Source organism: Dipodomys ordii, unplaced genomic scaffold (genome assembly GCF_000151885.1).
Source record: "Dipodomys ordii isolate 6190 unplaced genomic scaffold, Dord_2.0 Scaffold177, whole genome shotgun sequence".
In the NCBI taxonomy this organism is placed as follows: Eukaryota; Metazoa; Chordata; class Mammalia; order Rodentia; family Heteromyidae; genus Dipodomys; species Dipodomys ordii.
The window spans coordinates 741,884-765,212 of record NW_012267393.1 but is presented as its reverse complement, the minus strand read 5'-3'; the positions used below and the strand labels follow the sequence as shown (position 1 = coordinate 765,212).

Here is a 23,329-nt window from a genome sequence, read left to right as displayed (position 1 = left end):
GCTTGCCTTGCATGCTTGAGGCCCTGGGTTCGATTCCTCAGCACCACATAAGCAGGGGAAAAAAAAGCCAGAAGTGGTGCTGTGGCTCAAGTGGTAGAGTGCTAGCCTTGAGCTGAAGAGCTGAGGGACAGCGCCCAGGCCCAGAGTTCAGACCCCACGACTGGACGCCCCCCCCCCGCAAAAAAAAGGCTGTATGCTTAAAAATTCTCCCTAGCCGAGTGCTAATGGCTCACACCTGTAATCCTAGCTACTCAGGAGCTGAGATCTGAGGACTGCGTTTCAAAGCTAGTCCAGGCACGAATGTCCATGAGATTCTTATCTCCAATTAACCACCATAAAACTGGAAGTGGTAGAGCTCTTGCCTTGAGTTGAAGAGCTCAGAGACAGCACCCAGGCCCAGAGGTCAAGCTCCACAACTGACAGGAAAAAAAAATAAATGCTCCCAACAATATGTGGGGACCACTGGGGTAAAGCTTAACGGATTACCAGGTAATACTAGCAGCCAAAAAGTTATTGAGTGTTTGGGGCGTGCTAACACTGAACTAAATTTCTGTCATTCACTATATCTCACTAAGTAGATGTTAGTAATGTGGAAAGATCACATGCCTAGAAAGGCTAAACCTGGGTGAAGAATCCAGGTGGTCTGACATCTGCGTTCATAAAGTTACAAGGACATATATGAAAGAAAGAGCAATATGACACATCAAATTGACATGTGTTTATTGCACAAATTTCCCCTAGAACCGGGAGGGCATTATAATACAAGTGTGCATTTGAGAAATGTATTCAGAACAAAGAACAAGTATGTACATTTTACATATCCACCATCTAAATAACTTAGAGAAAGCAGAAAATCTCCTAAGACAACTACCAGAAGGAGGCATTAGGTAAAGTTTGACTTTTTTAGTGACCATCCAATCAATTGGATGTCAACTGCAACAAAATGAAATCAACTAGTATGTTTATTGCACTTAATATTTTCAAACTCAAAATTAAGACATTAATAAATGCTAAGATGCTTAAAATCAAACCAATTAGTTTATATGTATGAGAAATTAGTTTTAATTCTGTAATATAAAACATCCCTTTTTTCATTTCCTGTTCCAATAAACAGGTGTTTTGATATGTAACACATTTGTCTGTACCATAAGAAGTTGGAAAAATTATTCTGAATAGGTCAAAACCCTTTTCACATTCATCATAATAACCACACTTTAAAAGAAGTAGCAGCTCATTCTTTGGGCTTTGTATAAGGAAAGAATGATTATGATGAAAGTACTAGAAATTACAGATGGTTAAGAATTATAAAACTTAGGAATCCTATAAGGATTAATGATTCTTTAAAAAACAAACAGCTATACCTTTTCCTTTTGCAGCTAAGCTTAGTTTTTAGGATAAAAGTAGCATGAACCATATATTTATGAAGACTAGAATTGCTAAATGGTAATTAGATGTTTTAAATAGATAGGGCTGAGAATAGCTTAAGAAACAGACATTATCTCCCTGCTACATAATCTGAGCCACAATTAAAAAAATATAATATATAATGGCCCTTCAAACTTTTCTAGATTACAAATTCTACCAAAGAGATTTATTCACTGAATTCCAAAAGTAGACAACAGAAGAATTTCATTAAATGAATGGAATAAGAAAAATAAGCCAAAGACAATATATCCAGGGAGACAGGTGCCTGGCGAATGGGATGCAGGCTGAACTGCAAGCACAATAGTTTACGACTTACAATCCATTAAAACAACCCTATCTTCTTTGTCTAGTTGGAAGTCTCTTGAATAAACAAAGAACAAGGCAAAAAAAAAATGACACAGCACTATAAAATCAACATTTTGAAGACTAACCCAGAGAAATTTTCCATTAATTATTAAAAACTGAAATAGCAAGAATGGATGTGAAATAGTAACTAAATGTATTTAGTAGCTGAATATGCAAGTGGTTTTTCCTTTTTGTAGCCCATCAATTATGATGAAAAGTCAATGAAAGATAAACAAACTCTACTTCTAGCATTAAATGTATCCTTAGACCACATAAGCAAAGAATAAACTATAATGCAGTATTCAAGTAAACTGAGGTAGTAGAGCATATTGAAAACTTTATCTACCCACCTTTCTATTTACATTACTTACAAGAGTTTGGTTCCTTATTAGCCTTTCTTACAAGCAACATTTCACAGTATATACAAAGAGAACAACAATTAAAAAGTGGAAATCTTTGAAAAAATCTGCTTTTAGAAGGGAGGAGCTCTTAGTGAAAAGAGGATAATTTTAAGATTTATGAATTGTGTATTAGTGTAATTGAATATTAATTATTAAGTAGTGAGACAAATGTTCTGCCCCTCTTAATTCAGGAAGGACTGATACTGAAAAACAAGGGCCTTGGCTACCTGAGCACACTTTTAAAGAAAATAGCATTTATGCCAATGCTTTGGTGCAATTTTTAACATTAATTTGTATTAAATTAGTAAATATGTAAATATTAATATTTGTAAGAATTAGCCCATAGTTACAAATGTTATAAAGTAGTATTCTTATTTTGGGAATTGATATATTCCTCAGCCTTAAGAAAAAGATTGGCTTCATATATATTTTAGAGTATGTGAAACAGAAAATTTATCAGAAAGTAATATTTCAACATTACATACAATTAATATTACTTGAAAATATTTTTAAAAAGACATATTTATCAACCTTGTATTTTTACCTTTGATTTTAAAAAATTAGATACATGTGTACACTTGGGTGGCAAACGTATATTTTCACTTATTATTTTGAGTTTTTCTAATGATTAGGCTATTTAACATACTTACTTTGAGAAATAGTCTCAAATTAGTTGTTTTGGAAAAAACAAAACAAAGTAACCAATAATCCATAATCAAAAGGTCCTATATACTTCTGTAACTTGGAAATAAACAACTAACACTAGGCATATGGCTCAAGTGGTCCAGACCCTGCCTTAGCAAGCATGAGTTCAGACTCCAGGAAAGCCAAAAGAAGAAATAATTAAAAATGGATGAAAGTACTATCTGAGCCATTAAACCAAGAGATATCTGCTAATATTTATGAGTGTGACAACACTGTACTGATCACATGAAATCCTTTGATAGTCATTTTTAGAAATTTCTAAGTTGCACTTTGGTTTATCAAATGCTTCCCATCAAAATTATTTGCGGTGTATTTGTTTTACTTAGTCAAAAACCTACCACCACCCAAAAATCCAGTTAAAAACAAAAAGCCACCCAATGTACATAGAATTGCAGCGCAACACAGGATTCTCTGGAGATGGATGCATTCAGATGGAGTCTAATAGGAAAGAAGTCATCATAAATGCATGGTGTGCCTGCTTCGTTGGTTCCGATTTAAGTTTCCACAAAAGTTAACCTTTGGGCATGTTAAAGAAGTATCTGAGCAACGTATGGAGAGTGAGTGCTTGCTACAGCAGCCAAAAGAGGAAGATCACTGGATTCAATCCTGAAATAAAGAAAAGTCAGTTCAAGCTTTCTTTATCTAAAATATGAATCATATAGGCAATAAACCCCAGCATTTGGGGACGGGAATTAAGTAACCAAAGTTGGAAATTTTTCGTAAGCAAAGCTGCTTAGCAAATCTGCTAACAGTGTTGATGTGGAAGTTGGAAACAGGGTAAGATGACAATTTGCTTTTCATTTTGCATAATTTGGTTACATGTACATTATCTTAAAAACAAATTCAAACTTAAAAAAAAAAACGCATGTACACACACGCAGACCACACAGGCATGGAGACACATACAAGCACAATGCGCTCCTTCACTCCCCAGAAAAACAAGATTTTGTCTGTTTTCTGATTTCCCAAACAGGAGAAGCATTCTCTAAAAGCCACATTAAGGTTTGAACAATGTGTGGCAATATAGCATAGAAATAGGACTTGGAGTCATCCAAATTCCTACCCAGTTCTACTAGTGTATCACATCTGGCTTGTTAATTTTATAGAATCAGAGCATTTCCAATTTGGAAGCATTGCTTACATTATGCCAGATAACTGATAATTAAGGGAGGGGACAGGCATGTAGCTCAAAATGCTACAACACGTGCTTATGTACTTAGTAACAGGTGCTGGGTTAGATCACTAGCATTAAAAAAATTAAGAAATAATACTAATAACAATTTAGCACATACTAGGTTCTAAATAATGCTGACTCCAATTCCCTTCATAAAAACTGAATTTAGGTAAAAATTTTTATCACGTTTTAATTTCTTCAATTAGCATTTCATGATTCATATATAATTGCACCAAAAAAAAAGAATACTGGAAAATTGAAGAACATAATCAAAAAGGGCTATTGTATGAGCTCCAACAATTCTATTCCTTCTTGAATTACACTTTATTTTGTATTACATGTTTTAGTTTTTTTCCTATTTTTTATTTGTGTTATATTAATTCTATAAAGGAGTGTCACTGGAATGTTTCTCAATAGGCATATATTGTACTTTGATAAAATTTACCCTCTCTTAGGTGGGCGTCAGTGGCTCATGCCTATAATCCTAGCTACTCAGGAGGCTAAGATCTGAGATCACAGTTCAAAGCCAGCCTGGGCAGGAAAGTCTGTGAGACTCTATCTCCAATTAACCACTCAGAAAACCAGAAGTGACACTGTGGCTCAAATGGTAGAACGCTTGCCTTTTGCTGAAGAGTTGAGGGACAGCACCTAGGCCCAGAGTTCAAGCCCCATGACCAACAACAACAACAACAACAAAAATTCACCCTCGCTTATTCTTCCTTATCCCTTTCCACCCAGGTAGCACTTTAGATAACTGTTTCCTTCTAGGGACTAACTGTAGAACAGTCATATAGAACTAGCAAGCAGTAGTGATACATAAAGAACCAGATACTTAGAATAATGTTTAAGACACACCTGATACCTAAAAGCATGAGTACTTACATAATGATTTCTGAAATAAAAATTCAGATTTTAACTATGAATATACTTTCCAAGTACTAATAGCTCAAGAAACAATATTTCAGATCGTGCTGTGACAAGGAATCTAGTTCAGCACCATCTGGAGCACCTAACTGGCGACCTATTAGGTTATTCTAATAGAAAAAGAGAAGAAAGAAGGCAGAAGGATGAAGAAGAGGAGAAGAAGGATGAGGAGTGGGAGGAGGATGAGAAGTGGGAAGAGGAGAAAGAGGAAGAAGGAAGGAGGAGGAGGAAAGAGGGAGGAGGAGTGAGAGGAGGAGGAGGAGGAATAGAAGGAAAAGGAGAAAGCAATTCTGAGAAACATTTCGTACCTAAAGAACAATGACAAAGCAAAGGCAGAAAAGAAAGCATGGACATACCCAAGAACCACTCCCAGCTCCTTGACATGAACACGCATCTGCCCCCTCAGGTATTCAGACAACATTTTGCTCTTGAAATACAGTTCCTGTAACCGGTCTTCTAGGTGCATTACACACTAAAGTTAGAAAAGAACCAAAAAGCAGGTTAAAGAATGAGTTCCAATTCTTAGAATAATAGCAAGTTTCAAAGCATCATGTTTTTGACAATTTAGGTATGTTTCCACATGAAGAAAAACTGGAATGCATTTTTAGCTATAAATTTGTTACTGGCTTATATTGAAGATTAGTGTCTACAATGTTTTTATTTTAAAATTGTGGTAAAATAGTCAATTACATAAAATCTAGTATTTTAACTGTGTTGTGGTGTGTGTGTGTGTGTGCACACACATGTGCATGTGCAGGCACACATTCCAATCCTGAGGTATAAACTCAGCCCCTGGATACTGTCCCTGCACTGTTTTGATCAAGGGTAGTGCTCTATATCTTAAACCATACCTCCACTTTTTGCTAGTTAGTTGGGGATAAGAGTCTCACAGACTTTCCTACCTAGGTTGGCTTTGAACCATGATTCTCAGATCCCAGCTTCGTAAGTAGCTAGTATTCTAGGCATGAGCCATAGGCACCTGACTGAAAGTATTTCTTTCCAATGAAAAGCAACTACTTAAAGAAAACTACAACAACAAAAAACCCCTCCAAATAAAAATCCATTTTATTATTGGAAAAATAAAACTAAGTGGATTCTTGGGTTAAGTTACTGTTTTATGATCTACGCTTTCTTCATAATGCTTGAGTGAGCTAAAAATGGCTTAAGAAGAAAATGTTAACTATAGAATACATTTACATATAAAAGATGAAATACAATACTTTTTTTAGCTCAGGACATTGTACCTATTAGGTAGGAAACTATGCCAGAACCCATTTGTTGCTTTAGTTATTTTCCAAGTAGTACCTGGCACTTTTTGCTCAAGGCAGGGAGTCAGCCTCGGACTATAGCCCTCTGACCCATGTCCTCCCATGTAGCTAAATTGGACAGGTACCATCACACCAACTTATTTATTAGGTGAAATGGGAGTCTAATTTTTGCCCAGGCTTCCCTTGAAATGCAATCTTTCAGATCTCGGCCACCCAAAAATTATAGGTAGGAGTCACTGTCCCTGGCCATTAAAACATTTTAAGCAACTCAGTGGCATTAAGAACATTCACAGGCTGGGCATGGGTGGCTCACGCCTGTCATCCTAGCTACTCAGGAGACTGAGATCTGAGAATCACGGTTCAAAGCCAGCCTGGGCAGGTAAAGTCTGTGAGACTCCTATCTCCAACAAGCCACTAGAAAACCGGAAGTGGCGCTGTGGCTCAAGCGGTAGAGCACTCGTCTTAAGCTGAAGAGTGCAAGGACAGCGCCCAAGCCCAGAGTTCAAGCCCCACAACTGACCAAAAAAAAACAAAAACAAAAAAGAACATTCACAATGTTGTACAAGTATTAATGCTCCACACTTCCAAAAGGTTTTGCATCCCAACTGGAAACTTTACACCCTTTAAAGAACTTCATATTTCTGCTCTCTTCCTACCTCCTAACAAAGACTGTTTTATTTTCTATTTCTACTAATTTGCTAGGTATTTCATATAGATGAGATTTTTATTTCAACCCTCTTTTTTTTGGTCAGTTATGGGGCTTGGCTCCAAGCCTGGGCACTGTCCCTCAGCTCTTCAGCTCAAGGCTGGCGCCCTACCACCTGAACCACAGCGGCTCTTGCAGCTTTTTTCTGCTTATGTAGTGCTAAGGAATCGAACTCAGGGCCTCATGCATGTAAGGCAAGCTCTCTAACACTGAGCCAACTTCCCAGCCCTATTTCAACCATCTTGTAGCATGTATTTCATTCCTTTTTATGTCTGAAGAAATACTGTATTGCATATATTAAACCATATTTTTCTAATTCACTAGCTAATCAAAATGAATTTGTTCTAACATTTGGCTGTTGTGAATAATATGGCATGAACACTAAGATATAATTACCTGTTGAGTGTCTGCTTTCAATTCTTCTGAGTAGAAACGTAGAACTAAAGTTACTGTACCACTTGCTAATTAAACCTGGTGGTGAACTGTAATCTTCCCCAAATTACTTGCACCATTTCACATTCCATTACCAATGTGCAGGGATTCTCACTTCTCCATATCCAGGCAGATACTTTATTTTTGTTTTGTTTTCAATGACAGCTACCCCCCTAGCCATCCTTCAGCTACCCCCCTAGCCATCCTTGTAGCCATTCATCATAACGACTGTCAAGTATAATCTCATTAAGGCTTTATTTGCATTTCCTCAGTGGTCAATTCGCTTGAACATATTTTCATTAGCTCACTGGCCATTTATTATAGATTTTCTTTGGCCACATGTTTAAGTCTTTTGCCCATTTTGAAATTCAATTATTTGTGTTTTGTTTCTTAACAACAAAAAAGGAGTAGGAGTTCTTTATATATAATTGTGAATCACTTAAAAAGGATATGTTCTAAGTATTTCCTTAGGTTATTTCATTATTATGCAAACATCATGATGTCACATCATACAAACCTGGAGAGTACAAGGCCATCAAGAGACACCAACCTTGTGGAATATATATTTTTAAATTTTATTTTTTAACCAGTCTGGGGGCTTGAACTCAGGGGGCCTGGGCACTATCCTTGAGCCTCTCTGTGCTCAAGGCTAGTGCTCTATATACCACTTGAGCCACAGCACCACTTCTGACCTTTCCTGTTTATGTGGTACTGAGGAACCAAACCCAGGGCTTCATGCTTACTAGGCAGGCACTCTACCACTGAGCCACATTCCAGCCCCAAATTTGTGGAATTTAAATTCCTTTGTACAACTACTTAAAACTAAATCTTAGCCAGGGGCTGGTAGCTCATCACACTGGTCAACTCTAAAACATAATCTAATCTTAATTACCTTCCAAAATTCCCAGCTCAAAATAAAGTCACAAAAGAGGTTGGGATGGGGGCATGACAAACATTTAATTTCTAGTACTTTTGTTTAGAAAATGATGAAGCTAGGAGCACTTTTTAAGAACCATACTGAGTTCAAGCCTTACAAATACTTACAAAATTTGGAGACAAGTTATGCTTATAAAGCTGAAGAGTGGAATGAAGCAGATTGGAAACAAGACTGGAAACCAATACTTCCTTTCCCAATTTATTATCTGTCACTCGTCTCTGGCTGCTGGCCACTTGAACAGTCCATTTATCCATATCAGCTATAATACAGACAGCTTCTGCTATTGGTTCATCCAATACTGGATGCTGGAAAGAAAACCAACTATGTTAAGCATAAAAATAAAAAAGTTAAAAATAAAAGTGACTGGTTGCTGGTATGTCATACCTGCAATACTAGCTACTCAAGAGGCTGAGGTATAAGGATTATGGTTCAAAGCCACCCTGAGTAGGAAAAGTCAGTGAAACTCTTTTTTTTTTTTTTTTTTGGTCAGTTGTGGGGCTTGAACTCTGGGCCTAGGTGCTGTACCTCAGATCTTCAGCTCAAGGCGAGTGCTCTACCACTTGAGTCAGAGGGCCACTTGTGGCTTTTTATGTTTATGTGGTTCTAACCCTCATGCATGTGAGGCAAGCACTCTACCACTGAGCCACCTTCCCAGCCCAAGTGAAACTCATCACCAACTAATCACCTAAAAACCAGAAGTGGAGCTGTGGTTCGAAGTGATAGAGTAATAGCTTTGAGAACAAAAGCTCAGGGACAGTATTCAGGCCCTGAGTTCAAGCCCCATGTCCAATTTTTAAAAAAGAAAGAAAAAATGAAAATAAAAAAAGTAAAAATTGCTGGGTGTCAGTGGCTCATACCTGTTACCCTAGCTGCTCAGGAGGCTGAGATCTAAGGATTGTGGTTCAAAGCCAGCCCAGGCACTCTTATCTCCACTAAACTACCAAAAAAAAAAAAACTGTAAGTAGATTTGTGGCTCAAGTGGTAGAGCACTAGCTTTGAGCAAAAAAGCTTAGGGGCAGTGTCCAAGAATAGCACAGAAAGGAGAGGAAAGAAAAGGAAAAGAAAGGAAAGAAAGAAAATGGAATGAAGTCATGGAAATATATTAATCAGATACAGGAAAAAAAATATATTAAGTTCTGACAATTACTGCTAAAAAAAATCCTTGATAGAGGAAAACAGAATAAGAGCTACATGGCAGGCTAACATATCCTCACATTATAAAAAGTCCAGGGCTGGGAAGGTGACTCAGTGGTAGAGTGCTTGCCTTGTATGCATGAGGCCCTGGGTTCAATTCCTCAGCACCACAGAAGCAGAAAAGGCTGGAAGTGGTGCTGTAGCTCGAGTGGTAGAGTGCTAGCCTTGAGCTGAAGAGCTAAGGGACAGAAGTCAGGCCCAGAGTTCAGACCCCACAACTGAAAAAAATTTAAAAATAAATAAAAAAGTCCAGGCTCAGATGGTTTTGCTAATGAATTCTATCATGTATTTAGGAAAAATAGTAACAATTTCCTAAAAATAATTCCAAAACAGTGAGGAAGAAATACTTCCCACCTCATTTTGTGGGAGTAGTTTAATCACACTGATATCAAAGGTAGATAAAAGTATCACAAAAGAAGCCACATAAAAACAGCCTTCATGAATAGAGACTCCCAAATCTATGACAAAATATTATGTCTAATGTAACTGCAATCCCTCTAAACATCACCTTTATAATAAAAAAAAAAGCTACTGCAAGTAAAATATAGCAACATGTACACAAGGATTATTTAGCATCACCAGGTATGATTCTTCTCTAGGAATACAGGATTGCTTTATTGTCTAAAAATAAATCAATATAACCTATGATCTTAATAAAACCACATGACCATCTCAACTGATACAGTAATGAAAACTAAATTCCTTTCAAAGATTACAAATAGAAAGGAACTTCTTCTATCTGATAAGATTGTCTATGAAAACTCTATAAATAATATACTTAAAAAAAAAACAATGGGGTTGGCAAGGTGGCTCAGTGGTAGAGCGCTTGCCTTGCATGCATGAGGCTCTGGGTTCCATCTCTCAGCACCACATAAGCAAAAAGAAAAAAGCCACAAGTGGAGCGCTAGCTTTGAGCTGAAGAGCTGAGTGACAGCGCGCAGGCCCAGAGTTCAGGCCCCACAACCGGACCCAAAAAAAAAAAGAATTCTGAAATGAGTGCTGGTGGCTCATGCCTGTAATCCTAGCTACTCAGGAGGCTGAGATTTGAGGATTACGGTATGAAGCTAGCACAGCCAGGAAAGCTCCTGAGACTCTTATCCCCAATACACTACCAAAAAGCTGAAAATGGAGCTGTGGCACAAGAGGTGGAACTCTAGCCTTGAGCAAAAGAAGCTCTGGGACAGTGCTACAGGACCAGCACTAGGGGGCAAAAAGGAATTCTATTCAGAAAAGTTAATACAAGGATTTTCCTTATGGGGTGACAGGGAGATCCTCACCCAACTTAGGGAGTCCACTAACTCGTTCCTTCTGCTTTTTTATTTTTTATTTTTTGGTCCATCGTGGGGCTTGAACTCTGGGGCTGAGCACTGTCCCTCAGCTCTTCAAGGCTAACACTTTACCACTTGAGCCACAGTGCCACTTCCAGTTTTCTGGTGGTTAATTGGAGATTAAAGTCTCATAGACTTTCTTGCCCAGGCTGGCTCTGAACCATGATCCTCAGATCTCAGCCCCCCTGAGTAGCTAGGATTACAGGTGTAAGCCACCAGGACCTGGCTTCCTTCTGCTTTCCTTTTACCTTCAAATAAACTCATTTTGTTTACCTTAAAAAAATCTAATACAACTAGTAACAGCTCAACAAGGTCATACCAATCTATAAAAAGCATTTATACTTGTATATCTAAACAATAGATAGCCGGGCGCTGGTGGCTCACGCCTGTAATCCTAGCTACTCAGGAGGCTGAGATCTGAGGATTGTGGTTCAAAGCCAGCCCGGGCAGGAGAGACCGTGAGACTCCTATCTCCAATAAACCACCAGAAAACCGGAAGTGGCGCTGTAGCTCAAGTGGTAGAGTGCTCGCCTTGAGCTGAAGAGCTGAGGGAAAGCGCTCAGGCCCAGAGTTCAAGCCCCACGAACAAAAAAAAAAAAAAATTAAACAATAGATAATGTGAAAAGTAAATCAAGAAAATAATTTTATTTATATTTAATTTTTATATTGTAAATGTACAAGTATGAGTACATAAAGTCATCTTTGTATTTCAGTTTCTGTTTTATAGACTTATGGAACGCTATACTCACTTTCACTATGACAGATATAAAGATGTAGGTGATATAAAGAAATTAATGGATTCAAAGAACAATAATTGTGCCATAGTCACATGTGACTAAAAGTATAAAGTAATTAATTCTGAGTTCTACTGGCTAACAGAAGTTTTGCTTTAAATATATATACTCAGAAGCAGTGAAGATCACTTACTTGCACAGCGTGAGACAAATCTGCCCCAAGACACTGACGAAGTCGCTCATCACTTCCTATTCCTTGAAGAACAAAGTCAGGCACATAAGATGAACAATAACCACCCAGCAAGGACCTCCCAAAGTTGGCAATGTTGGGTTGAACAGCACTCACTTCAATCAACTTTGACCTGGAGGGAAGATTCCCAAGGAACAGAAATCTAATTAGCAACATACTTTGCCAGTATGTGTGTGTATGGGGGGCGGGGGTGGGGGGGGAGGATGTAACTCTACTAGCCACATTTCTAGTACCATTCTATTCTACAAAGTATACTCATAATAAAATCATCCTGCCTCAAACCATAAAACAGACCAAAAAATACTCTTCTTATCTGGAGAAGGTCTAGTGAACAACTTTGGAATGAAGTAGGCATGACTCTTTCATATCAGAGCAGGAGAGCTGACTCTTGTGTGTGCTGTCACACATTGCTAACTAAACACAACCAAACTGAAAACTAGCATCCAAAATAAAAGTAAGCTAAATAATACATTAAGCTCAATATAGTATTTCTCAAGCATCCATTTTCTCCTTGTATACTTGCTCTGCTTCTTCTTGTTTGGGCCAAGTTTACTTCCAACAACCATTTTACACCTCAGAGATTTTCTGTCTCCCTATTAGAATCTTGATAGGTCCATCCAGTCCTGGGGCCTGAACTCTGGGCCTGGGCACTGATCTTGGGCTTCTTTTTGCTCAAGGCTAACGCTCTACCACTTGAGTTACAGCGCCACTTCCAACTTTTTCTGAGCTTGATTAGAGAATAGAGTCTCATAGACTTTGCTGCCTAGGCTGGCTTTGAACCACATGACCTTCTGATCTTGGTCTCCTGAGCAGCTAGGATTACAGATGTAAGCCACTGGTGCCTGGCTCACAGGTCCATTTTGAGGGCAAAATTCACTTCAAAGTAAGCAATTCTCTACATATTGCCAAGATCCTTTTTCTCTTCATAAAGCCTTACTGAGGTGTTTATGGGCTCAGGTATAATTTTCCTATAAGTAAGAGCACATGATAATAAAAAAAGAACATAATCAGGGCAGTCTGTCTATCTGTCTGTCTATCTGTCTATCTATCTATCTATCTATCTATCATCTGATTCAGGGACCAGCTAAACAAAACAATGGCATATGTTGGGATAAGGCCTAATATACATACCCAGGAAAAGGGATCTCATCCTCTTCTGCCCAGTCCTCTTGCTCCCCTCCAAAGTAACTGCTGACCTGTCTCGTGGCATCATGACTAGCGTCTTCACTTTCACTGTCCCCAAGGGCACTATCGGAGCTTTCATTTCTTGGAATGTCCCATTCGGTTCCTACAGCATTTTTTTTCTCTGAACTCTCTTTATCCCCATGGGGGACAAGGATGGAGAGTATATTTCTTTGGTCCTGCTGAGGAAAGCAGGTTTTACATGGATCTTGGTGAACTCTTTCTGCACATTTACAAAATTCACCGCTCTGTTTGACGTTTTTGATACACAACCTTTTGGAAAAGGCTAACATACAGCAATGTTCTTTATTGCTTATGCTTGTTTTAATGGGAACATCATCAATAGTCCTGGTTTCAATTGAATCATCATTGAAATATTCATCAAATAAGCTCATGCTTTCAGGATCTGATGGACTCCAACAGGGAAGTCCACAGGGCTCTTCAGAAACCATGGTCTGTATATCAGACCCTTCGGATTGGTCCTTGGTTGGCTGTTTAGTTTCTTGGTGGTTATCTGTTGCCCCTCTATCTTCCTTCAGTGGCTTGGTGTGATGCCTGGCAATCTGATCCACCACAGCCTGACTCCTAAGTTCAGTATCTGAATCAGGTGACATTGAGTCTCCAATCAGGAAAGTAACCTTTGTTTGGGTTGCCTCACAAGAAAACATAGCAGGCCCGGTCTTATCCGGAGGCTTCTTCTCTACAACGATTCCTGTGGTTCTCATGGGTTTGCCTGTGTGATTATCTGAATCCAGCACCTCTTTATTCGGCCATGTTTCATCTGTGGTCTCCAAGCCTGACTCTGATAATACACATTTGTCTACAGGAGCAGATCCTGTGCAAACAACTGTCTCTAACTTGGTGTCAAGGCAAGTTCTTAATTTATCTTTACACTGCTTAACATCAATAGCATTTTCTTCTTGGTACTCAGGAGAAACTACTTGGCATTCATTTGAAATTCCTAGCACTTCCTTAGAATTCTCTTGAACATCTTCTTTCTCTTGTTGTGACACGTTCTCTGTATTTTGCCCAAGGAGTGGATGACTGCAATATTTACAGCTACAGTTAGGAGTTCTTAGCTCTTCTGACTCCTTAAAAAGCAGACTGCTTTTGTTTCTATGCATTGTGATCAGGACATACTCTGACTCTTCAATTTCTCCCTTTTCTAAAGTGGTAGTGATCACTGTGCCTGGCATAACGATGGCTTCATCTTCTCCATTTTCTAAAAGGTGAGTTTCTTGAAGTTCAGAGCATCTTATGAAATAAGTTAGAAAATAAAGCAGCCTCTGGACCATATCTTGTCGTTTGCCAACAACCACAGTCCTTGCTAAACGGACAGGAGAGCCAATAGCGCCATATAAGTCTCCTGAAATAGAAAAAAAAAAAAAAGTTAATGGACCTATTTTCTATACAGCTAAATGAGAATTACGAGAAACCTATGCTTAAACTATGGGGGGTGGTTCAGATTTTACTTCAAGTTCTTTTTTGTGGGGGTCAGTCATGGGGCCTGAACTCTGGGCCTGGGCTCTTGGCTATTCACCTCAAGGCTAGCACTCTACCACTTGAGCTACAGCACCACTTCCAGCTTTTTCTGCTTATGTGGGGCTAAGGAATTGAACCCAGGACCTCACGCATGCGAGGCAAGCACTCTACCACTGAGCCACCTTCCCAGATCCTTCAATTTCTTTAGAAGCTGAACAAATAGGCTAGGATAAATAGTATTAACTATAAAGAATAATGAAAGGACAGGTTTATTCATCTTTAACCTGTCAATAATCTTTGTATAGAGCTTTATGTACTCAAAAATGATTTCAAAATAGATCTGAAGTATCCCAGTTAAGAATACTACTGATGCTGGGCACTCATGGCCTGTAATTCTACTCAAGAGGCTCAGATCTGAGGATCATGGTTCAAAGCCAGCCCAAGCAGGAAAGTCTGTGAGATTCTTAACTCCAATTAACCACCAGAAGAGCAAAAGTTGTGTTGTGGCTCAAAGTGATAGAGCACTAGCTTTGGGTAGAAAAGATCAGAGACAGTGCCCAGATGGGTGGGCACTGGTGGCTCTCTCCTGTAATTCTAGTTACTCAGGAGGCTGAGATCTGAAGATCCTACTTTGAAATCAGCCCAGAGAGACAAAGCCTGTAGACTTTTATCTCCAATTAATCAGCAAATGGCCAGTGGGGGGTTGGCTCAAGTGGTAGAGTGCCAGCTTTGAGTTAAAAAGCTAAGGAAGAATACAAGTCCCAGTACTAGGGCATATGTGCATACATGCGTACATACAGAACACTACTGAGGACTGGGTGTGATCCTGTAACAAGCTATATGGACAGAAGCGAGTAAAGGATCATGGTCTAAGACTAGTTCACCAGACATACCTGAAAACTAGCCTAAGACAAAAAGGCCTGATGGTGTGGGTCAAGTGGGAAATACTTGCTTAGCAAGTAAAAGTCCCTGAGTTGAAACCCTAGTACCACAACCACCAAAACAGATGAACAAAAAACAAATTACTTGAATTTATGGCCAGCCCAGGCATAGAACAATTTGTGAAATCCACTCTCAACAAAGAGCTGGACATGCTGACACAAGCTTGTTACTCGAGCTAGGGGAAGCCTAACACAGGTGAACTATACCCAGGCAGCAAGTGAGACCTGTTCTCCAAAATAACCAGCAAAAAAACAGGGACAGAAGTATGACTCAGAGGAAACAGTACCTGTTTATTAAATTCAAGGGCCAGAGTTCAAGCCTCAGTAACGCCAAGTAAAAAATTTTAAAAGATTATCAAACAAAAGTGAACAAAGTCCAGCACTGGTGGCTCTCACCTTAATCCTAACTACTTAGGAAGCTGAGATCTGAGTATCCTGGTTCAAAGCCAGCCTGGGCAAGAAAGTCTGTGAGACTCTTATCTCCAATTAAGCACCAGAAATTGGCAGTGGTGCTGTGGCTCAAAGTGGTTGAGCAAAAAGAGATCAGGGACAGCACTTAGGCCCAGAGTTCAAAATCCATGACTGACAAAAAAAAAAAAAAAAAGTGAACAACAGAAATGTTAATAAGAGCATTCAAGTGCTCCCTGTCTCCCTCTCCATGTTCCCATTCCCACCCCATCTCCCATCTATCTCTCCTCTTCATTTCAGGTAATGCCTTGCTTATATAACAGGCTGGCCCTGAATTTAGCAGTGGCTCAGGCCACTCTGAAATTTTTTTTATTTTGTCAGTCATAGGGCCTGAACTCTGGGCCTAGGAGCTACCCCTCAGCTCTTAATCTCAAGGTGTGCTCTACTACTTGATCCACAGCGCCACTTTCGGCTTTTTCTGCTTTCGTGGTGCTGAGGAATTGAACCCAGGGCCTCATGCATGCAAGACAAGCACTCTACCACTGAGCTACCTCCCCAGCCTGTGATGTTACTAGGGCTTGGAGCTCAGGGTCTAGCATCGTTGCTTGGCTTGCTTACTCGTTGATCATGTTCTACCATTTGAACCATACTTTTAGTCAGAATTTTGCTGGTTATTTTTTTTTTATAGACAGTCTCATGGAATTCTCTACAAAAGCTGGCTTTGAATCTCGATCCTTCAGGTCTGCCTCCTGAGTACCTTGGATGACAGTCCTGAGCTCCCAGCCCCAAAGCTTACCCTGCAATTCTTAATCCATCTGCCTCTACCTCCCAAATGCTGGGGTTGTGGACTTACTTCACCAAGTGTAGCTCGTCTTGTTCCTAAACTAGATTTGCTATAGCTAACACAGGTGCTCTGTTGATTAAATCCCTTCTAGGCCAATACAAAACATTCTGAAAGCCCAAAGCGTTTTAGTAAATCAGTTATCAGACTGCAATTCCTGCTCTACATACATATTCTATAGCTCCTAAATTCTCTATTTGGTATCAGGCATAAGGCAACCGGACAACTTAGCAGACAGGAAAAAAAAAACAGGTACAAGAGAGATACTTTAGAATGAAACATATAAAAGTCAGAGTTTTGTTTAATTTTCTTTTTTTCTAAAAAAGTTCTGCACAGTTACACAAGTCTGAAGTATACGATAGAGAGTGTATGAGTTTTCAGACTACATACCCAGTTGTGCCCAAAGTGGGTTGTATGGATGACTTTTTGCCAACATGTCCACACTCTGAGAGGAATGTTTCTCTAAAAATATTTTGATAGGTGGCTGTCCATTTGGCATGACCGTTGGAACCCAGGCAAGATGATTGGTCAAAACCGCAGTGATAAGAGCTGGCAAGAATCTGAAAACAAAAGGCACCCACTCAGATTTCAGGCTACCTTCATATAACATGAAGTAAAATGTGTGGCAGAGTAAACAAAGAGAATACATATTTTGTATGCCAAATGGCATACAAAAGGAGAGAAGAGAAGAAAGGAGAGGCACATTACCAGGATGAAAGGGACTATTTCAAATCATAATTATAAAACAAAATGCCATTTTACTTTAATAAACTATAGATTCTTTCCTTTTCTGTTCTTTCTCCAGTCCTGGGCCTTGAACTCAGGGCCTAAGCTTCCTTTGCACAAGGCTAGTCTACCACTTGAGCCACAATACTACATCCAGCCTTTTCTGTTTATGTGGTACTAAGGAATCAAACCCAGGGCTTTACGTATGCTAGGCAAGCACTCTACCACATTCCCAGCCCCTAGATTCTTTTCAGTGTTTAATGTGCCCAGCTCATTAATGAATGAACTAGCAGGTCCTTAATTTCTAAATATACAACTTAGCAATTTCCAAATTACTGAATGGAAAAAAAATAAAGAGAATTCCAAAGTAAACTTTGTTTCCCATTAAAAGAGAATGAAAGCATTTAAATAGCTTATCTGAAGTCTAAAGACTTAATAACTAGAAGAAAACTATATGATAAAATTAAAAATATACCACTGGAGCCAGGCACTGGTGGCTCACGCCTATAATCCTAGCTACTCAGGAGGCTGAGATCTGGAGATTATGGTTCAAAAGCCAGCCCAGGCAGGAAAGCCCGTGACACTTTTATCTCCAATAAACCACTAGAAAACCGGAAGTAGCATTGTAGCTCAAGCGATAGAGTGCTCACCTTGAGCTGAAGAGTGCAGGGACAGTGCCCAAGCCCAGAGTTCAAGCCCCACAACTGACCAAAAAAAAAAAATTTTTTTTTAAATATATCACTGGCTGGGCTCTGTGGCTCATGCCTGTAATCCTAGCTCCTTAGGTGGCTGAGATCTGAGAATCATGGTTTGAAGTCAGCCCAGGCAGGAAAATCCATGAGACTCTCATCTCCAATTAATTAACTACCAAAAATCCTGAAGTGGAGATGTGGTTGAAGTAGCAGAGTGCTAGCCTTGAACAGAAAAAAAAAACTAGGGATAGCACCCAGGCCCTGAATTCAAGCCCCAGAACTGGCACCAAAAAAAAGTATCATTAAGCCACATAACTCACACCTGTAATCCTAGCTACTCAGGAGACTAAGATCTGAAGATCACCGTTCAAAGCTGGCCTGGGTAGGAAAGTCTAAGAAACTATTTCCAATTAATCTGAAAAAAAGAAAGCCAGTAGTGGAGCTGTGGATTAAGTGGCAGAGTGTCATCCTAGACCAAAAAAGCCAAGGGATAGTGCCAGTATGATCACACATAATAAAGAAGTTATCACTGGGATCCTAGCACTTCCTTACATATTTTTTAAAACTCTTTTCTAACAAATGAAACCCTCTCTCTCTCTTTTTTAGTGCCAGTGTTGGGGTTTGAACCCAAGGCTTTGATATTGGCCTTGAGCTTTTGTGCTCAAGGCTAGTGCTCTAGCACTTGAGCCACAGTTCCATTTCCAGCATTTTTTGGTGGTTAATTTGAGAAAAAGAGTCACATAAACTCTCCTGTCTCAGCTAGCTTTGAACTGCCATCCTCAGAGCTCAGCCTCCTGAATAGTTAGGATTATAAGCATGAGCCACCAGCACCTGGCTTGAAATATAACTCCCATAAATGGATATAACTTCCTCCAAAATGAGAAGAAAATTTGGTAAAATGTCAGGAACTTTAACACAGTAATTATTAGGTGTTTTTCATTCTATGCCACTTGTCTAATTCTTTTTTTGGGGGGTGGGGATGGGGTCAGTTGTGGGGCTTGAACTCAAGGTCTGGCACTGTCCCTCAGCTCTCAGCTCAAGGCAAGCACTCTACCAATTGAGCAACAGTGCCACTTCTGGTTTTCTGGTGGTTAACTGGAGGTAAGAGTCTCATGGACTTTCCACTTTCCTGTCTGGGCTGGCTTTGAACCACAATCCTCAGATTTTATCCTCCTGAGTAGCTAGGATTACAAGCCTGGCTTTGTCTATACTCTTCTATCATTTAAGTATTTTTAGAATAGTTTCATTAATAAAAAATATTTACAGAGATACATTTTATACATTCATACAGTTTTTTCACTGTTTACTCCCAATCTAGATATCCAGATTATCTACAATAAATTATGAGAAACATTTTTGTAAGTAAATGAATAATTAAAGAACAAAAAACAGTCCATACTGATTTTTGGAAGCATTTTCCATTAGAAAAGTGAACTCCTTCATGAAACGATGGCAAAGCTGGTTCTTTCCTGGAGTACCCGACATCATGGTAAGCCAGACAGGCTCTCCAATCCGTGGCATTGTGTAAAGATTACAAATTGTTGTTCTAAAAAGAAGAAGAAACATTATGTTTGTTTTTTGTCAGTTGTGGGACTTGAACTCTGGGCCTGGGCGCTGTCCCTGCACTCCAGTTCAAGGCAAGCACTCTACCGCTTGAGCCACAGCACCACTTCCGGTTTTCTAGTGGTTTATTGAAGATGAGAGTCTCACAGACTTTCCTACCTGGGCTGGCTTTCAACTGTGATCCTCAGATCTCAGCCTCCTGAGAAGCTAGGATTACAGGCGCAAGCCACCAGCGCCGGACAAGAAGAAACATTATGAAATGTTTAGTTCCTCAAATTATATAACCTTAAAGGGTATGTCGCCAGTTTGAGTCTTACACCTAGATTAAATTCCTTAAAAAAAAAATAATGAAGTCTTTCCTTCCTTCTCACCATAGTAGCATGAAAAAGGTTTCATACATTTTTTATTTGAATGTTACTTTCATGCATATTAATTTAAAAATATGCTGTTTCCTATGATAGCCAGGATCTGCAATGATAGGTATGACTTAGAGCAAATTATTTCCATACTTTAAACATATCAGCTTTTCCAGTTTTAAAATTAAAGGACAGAACTAGGTAATTTCTAGAGCCTTTCTAGTTGTACATACATTATATTTATATATCTGCATCTATTGCACATAGAAGATAAACACAAAAGGAAATTATTCTAAAAGGGTATCAGCTTAACCACAACTCACTATAAACAGCAGTTTTTTGGGTTTTTTGTTGGTTGTAGGGCTTGAACTCTGGGCCTGGAAGCTGTCCCTGCGTTCTTCAGTTCAAGGCAAGTGCTCTACCACTTGAGTCACAGCGCCACTTCCGGATTTTTAGTGGTTAATTGGAGATAAGAGTTTCACAGACTTTCCTGCCTGGGCTGGCTTTGAACACTGATCCTCAGATCTCAGCCTCCTGAGTAGCTAGGATTACAGACCACCAGCACCTGGCTTAAACAGCAGTTTATCTGCATCATTTCATTGCTCTTTAGTAAAGTTCTAAAGGATCAGGACTCCATATATGTACATGGTATTTTATGACTCTCCATCTTCTGCAGTTTGTCATTAAATACAAGGGAAAACTACTTCCTACTTATTATAGTGCTTTCCTTGCTGTTTCTTTGATTAATGTAGAAAACAATTAATCCTGTGACTTGAAGTATTTCCTGAAGGCTTCAAAGTATATTCAAGATGTTTGCCCCTTTTATATCAATACCTATTTCAACCAAGCCTACTTGGTTCACTAACTGAATCAATTCTTCAAAGCTTGTGGCTTAAGAAACTAGTCTCATAGAAACTACAGAACGATGTCCCATTTTCCAAATTTTAGCATAGTGCTACTTAATAGAACTTTTGGCAATTATGAAAATGCAGTGTCCATATCTGCAATGTCTAATATGGAAGTCATCAGCCATACATAGTTTACTCAACAACTGAAATGTGAGCCATATAACTGAAGAACTGAACAGGGATCAGAATGTACCAAATAGTACACTTCTAGAAAAGTTTCGAAGATTTAAAAAAAATTCTATTATCCATTTTAGAATACTTTCTAACACCTGAAACCCAAAACAAAGGAAAGGAACTATCTTGTCTATCAAAGTTTAATTGAATATTCACCCAATATCAATACAATCTATTAGAGTAAATAGCAATAACAAATATAGGTCACTTTGATAAGTTCTTCACATTTCTGGGAACTTAAAAATAACTAAGAATTTGAAGTGTTTTAGCCAGGATTACAGGCTCACACCTGTAATCCTAGCTACTGAGGAGGCTGAGATCTAAGGATCATTGTTTGAAGCTGGCCCAGGATGGACCATCTGTGAGACTCTTATCTCCAGTACATTACCAAAAAGCTGGTAAGTGGAGCTGTGACTGAAGAAGTAGAGTTCCAACCTTGACCAAAGAAGCTCAGAGACAGTGTGCCCAGGCTGAGTTCAGGCCCCAGGACCAACCACACAAAAACAAAACAAAACAAAACAAAAAAATGCAGTCATGATAGTCTATATACAGTATGTAGAAAATGAAATAAACAACTTTTGTGCAGAGACAGGAGGTGGGAGCTAGGAGAAAGTGGATTACTGAATTTTACTCTCATATAACTATGGGACAAAGATATTTAAAAGAACTGCAATCCAAGCACTTGGAAAGCTGAAGCAAAAGAATTACAAATTCAAGGTTAGGCTGGGCTCAATAAAGCAAGGAGGAGGAGAGAGAAATTTGAAGAACTACGTTTTATTAGAGTTAAGTACATCGTAAAACAACTCTGCATTTATAGGAAAGTGGGAAATAAGTACCTGAATTCATTAAGGGCATCAACGATGCGATTATATGCCAAACTCCTCTGGCTAGCATCAGCAGATCTCCGGCTCATTTTCATAGCCTTAAAAATAATTGTTACATAGTTAACTCTTAAATCAATTATGGTCAAAACATGGGGGAAAAATAAAAATAATCACCTATTTATATGATGCTATAACAATATTATCCAAAACAAAATAAAAAATTCTGATACACATATTTACAGTGACTTTAAAAAAAAAAATTCCAAATTTCCAACTGCTAAATCCCTTACTGGGTAAGTTAGTACATACCTATAATCCCAGTTACTAAGGAGGAACAAGTAAGAGAATTTTGGTCCAAGGCCAGGCCTGGGAAAATGCAGTATTGCTCACCCCACCCCACCCTGCACCTAAATAAATAAAAGCAAATACTGGGCAGGAAATGTAGGTTAGAAACAGAACACATAAAGCCTTGGGTTATATCTAGCAGAAAGCAAGGAAGAGAGAGGAAGGAAGGAAGGAAAGAGGATTTTTATACTTTACTTTTTCAAAGGTAATTTAATTTTTAGCATTCTTTTCATAAATACAAATCAATTAAATTTGTCTAAGAAACATACATTGAAGAGAAAATAGCATTACTTTGAGACAGAAACAAAGTTTTGTATGGTTTAGAAGTGAAATTTAATTTTTATTTTTCTATGTGTTACAGACTTGCAACTTACAAAGCAGTTAATGTTTATAGAATTTAGTGCTTAGATTCAGTTTTATCAACATTTAAAAATTATTATAGTTCTCAAAAAGAAGAATTCAAGACTGGGAATATGACAGTGGTAGAGTGCCTGCCTAGCATGCATGAAGCCCTAGATTCCATTCCTCAGTACCGCATACACAGAAAAAGCCGGAAATGGTGCTGTGGCTCAAGTGGCAGAGTGTTGGCCTTCAGCAAAAGAAGCTCAGAGACAGAGCCAAGCCCTGAATTCAAGCCCCAGGACTGGTAAAAAATAAAAATAAAAAATAGAGATTTCAAAATAATTGCCAAGGTGCTTAGAAACGAGCTTTTACTAAAGCAAGTAAGTGGCTTTGTAAGCAAGTCATGGAAAGAAACTTCTTTAGATGGTCCAATGTAAACTAAATTTTATCATAAATTAACTCCTACAGAACATTTTAAATTAAATTTAAATCCTATTCATTTATTTAAAAATAGTTTTATCTTTCAATTGTAATTAAAAAATAATATACTGAATCTGAACAATATCTAAACAATGCTAAGAATAATGCATATTTTAGATTACAGAATGATCAAAGCATTCCGCATAAAAACACTTAAAAACACTTTAAAAAGCTTATGGTGCCGGGCTGGGAAGGTGGCTCAGTGGTAGAGTGCTTGCCTTGCATGCATGAGGCCCTGGGTT

The 23,329-nt window shown here is 38.7% G+C and overlaps 1 protein-coding gene across 1 annotated transcript in view; it reads right to left on the bottom strand.

Annotated features, from left to right (window-relative positions):
* Nucleotides 1-703: 703 nt before the first annotated feature.
* The window catches only part of Fnip1 (folliculin interacting protein 1), a 49,145-nt gene continuing 26,519 nt past the window's right edge, over nucleotides 704-23,329 (bottom strand). The window contains exons 11-18 of the mRNA XM_013033782.1: nucleotides 21,933-22,018; nucleotides 19,495-19,641; nucleotides 17,068-17,237; nucleotides 12,955-14,371; nucleotides 11,767-11,935; nucleotides 8,425-8,622; nucleotides 5,331-5,446; nucleotides 704-3,482 (exon numbers count right to left, since the gene is read on the bottom strand). Coding sequence (XP_012889236.1) covers nucleotides 3,404-3,482; nucleotides 5,331-5,446; nucleotides 8,425-8,622; nucleotides 11,767-11,935; nucleotides 12,955-14,371; nucleotides 17,068-17,237; nucleotides 19,495-19,641; nucleotides 21,933-22,018 — 2,382 coding nt within the window. The 3' untranslated portion in view covers nucleotides 704-3,403. The remainder of the gene's footprint in view (nucleotides 3,483-5,330; nucleotides 5,447-8,424; nucleotides 8,623-11,766; nucleotides 11,936-12,954; nucleotides 14,372-17,067; nucleotides 17,238-19,494; nucleotides 19,642-21,932; nucleotides 22,019-23,329) is intronic.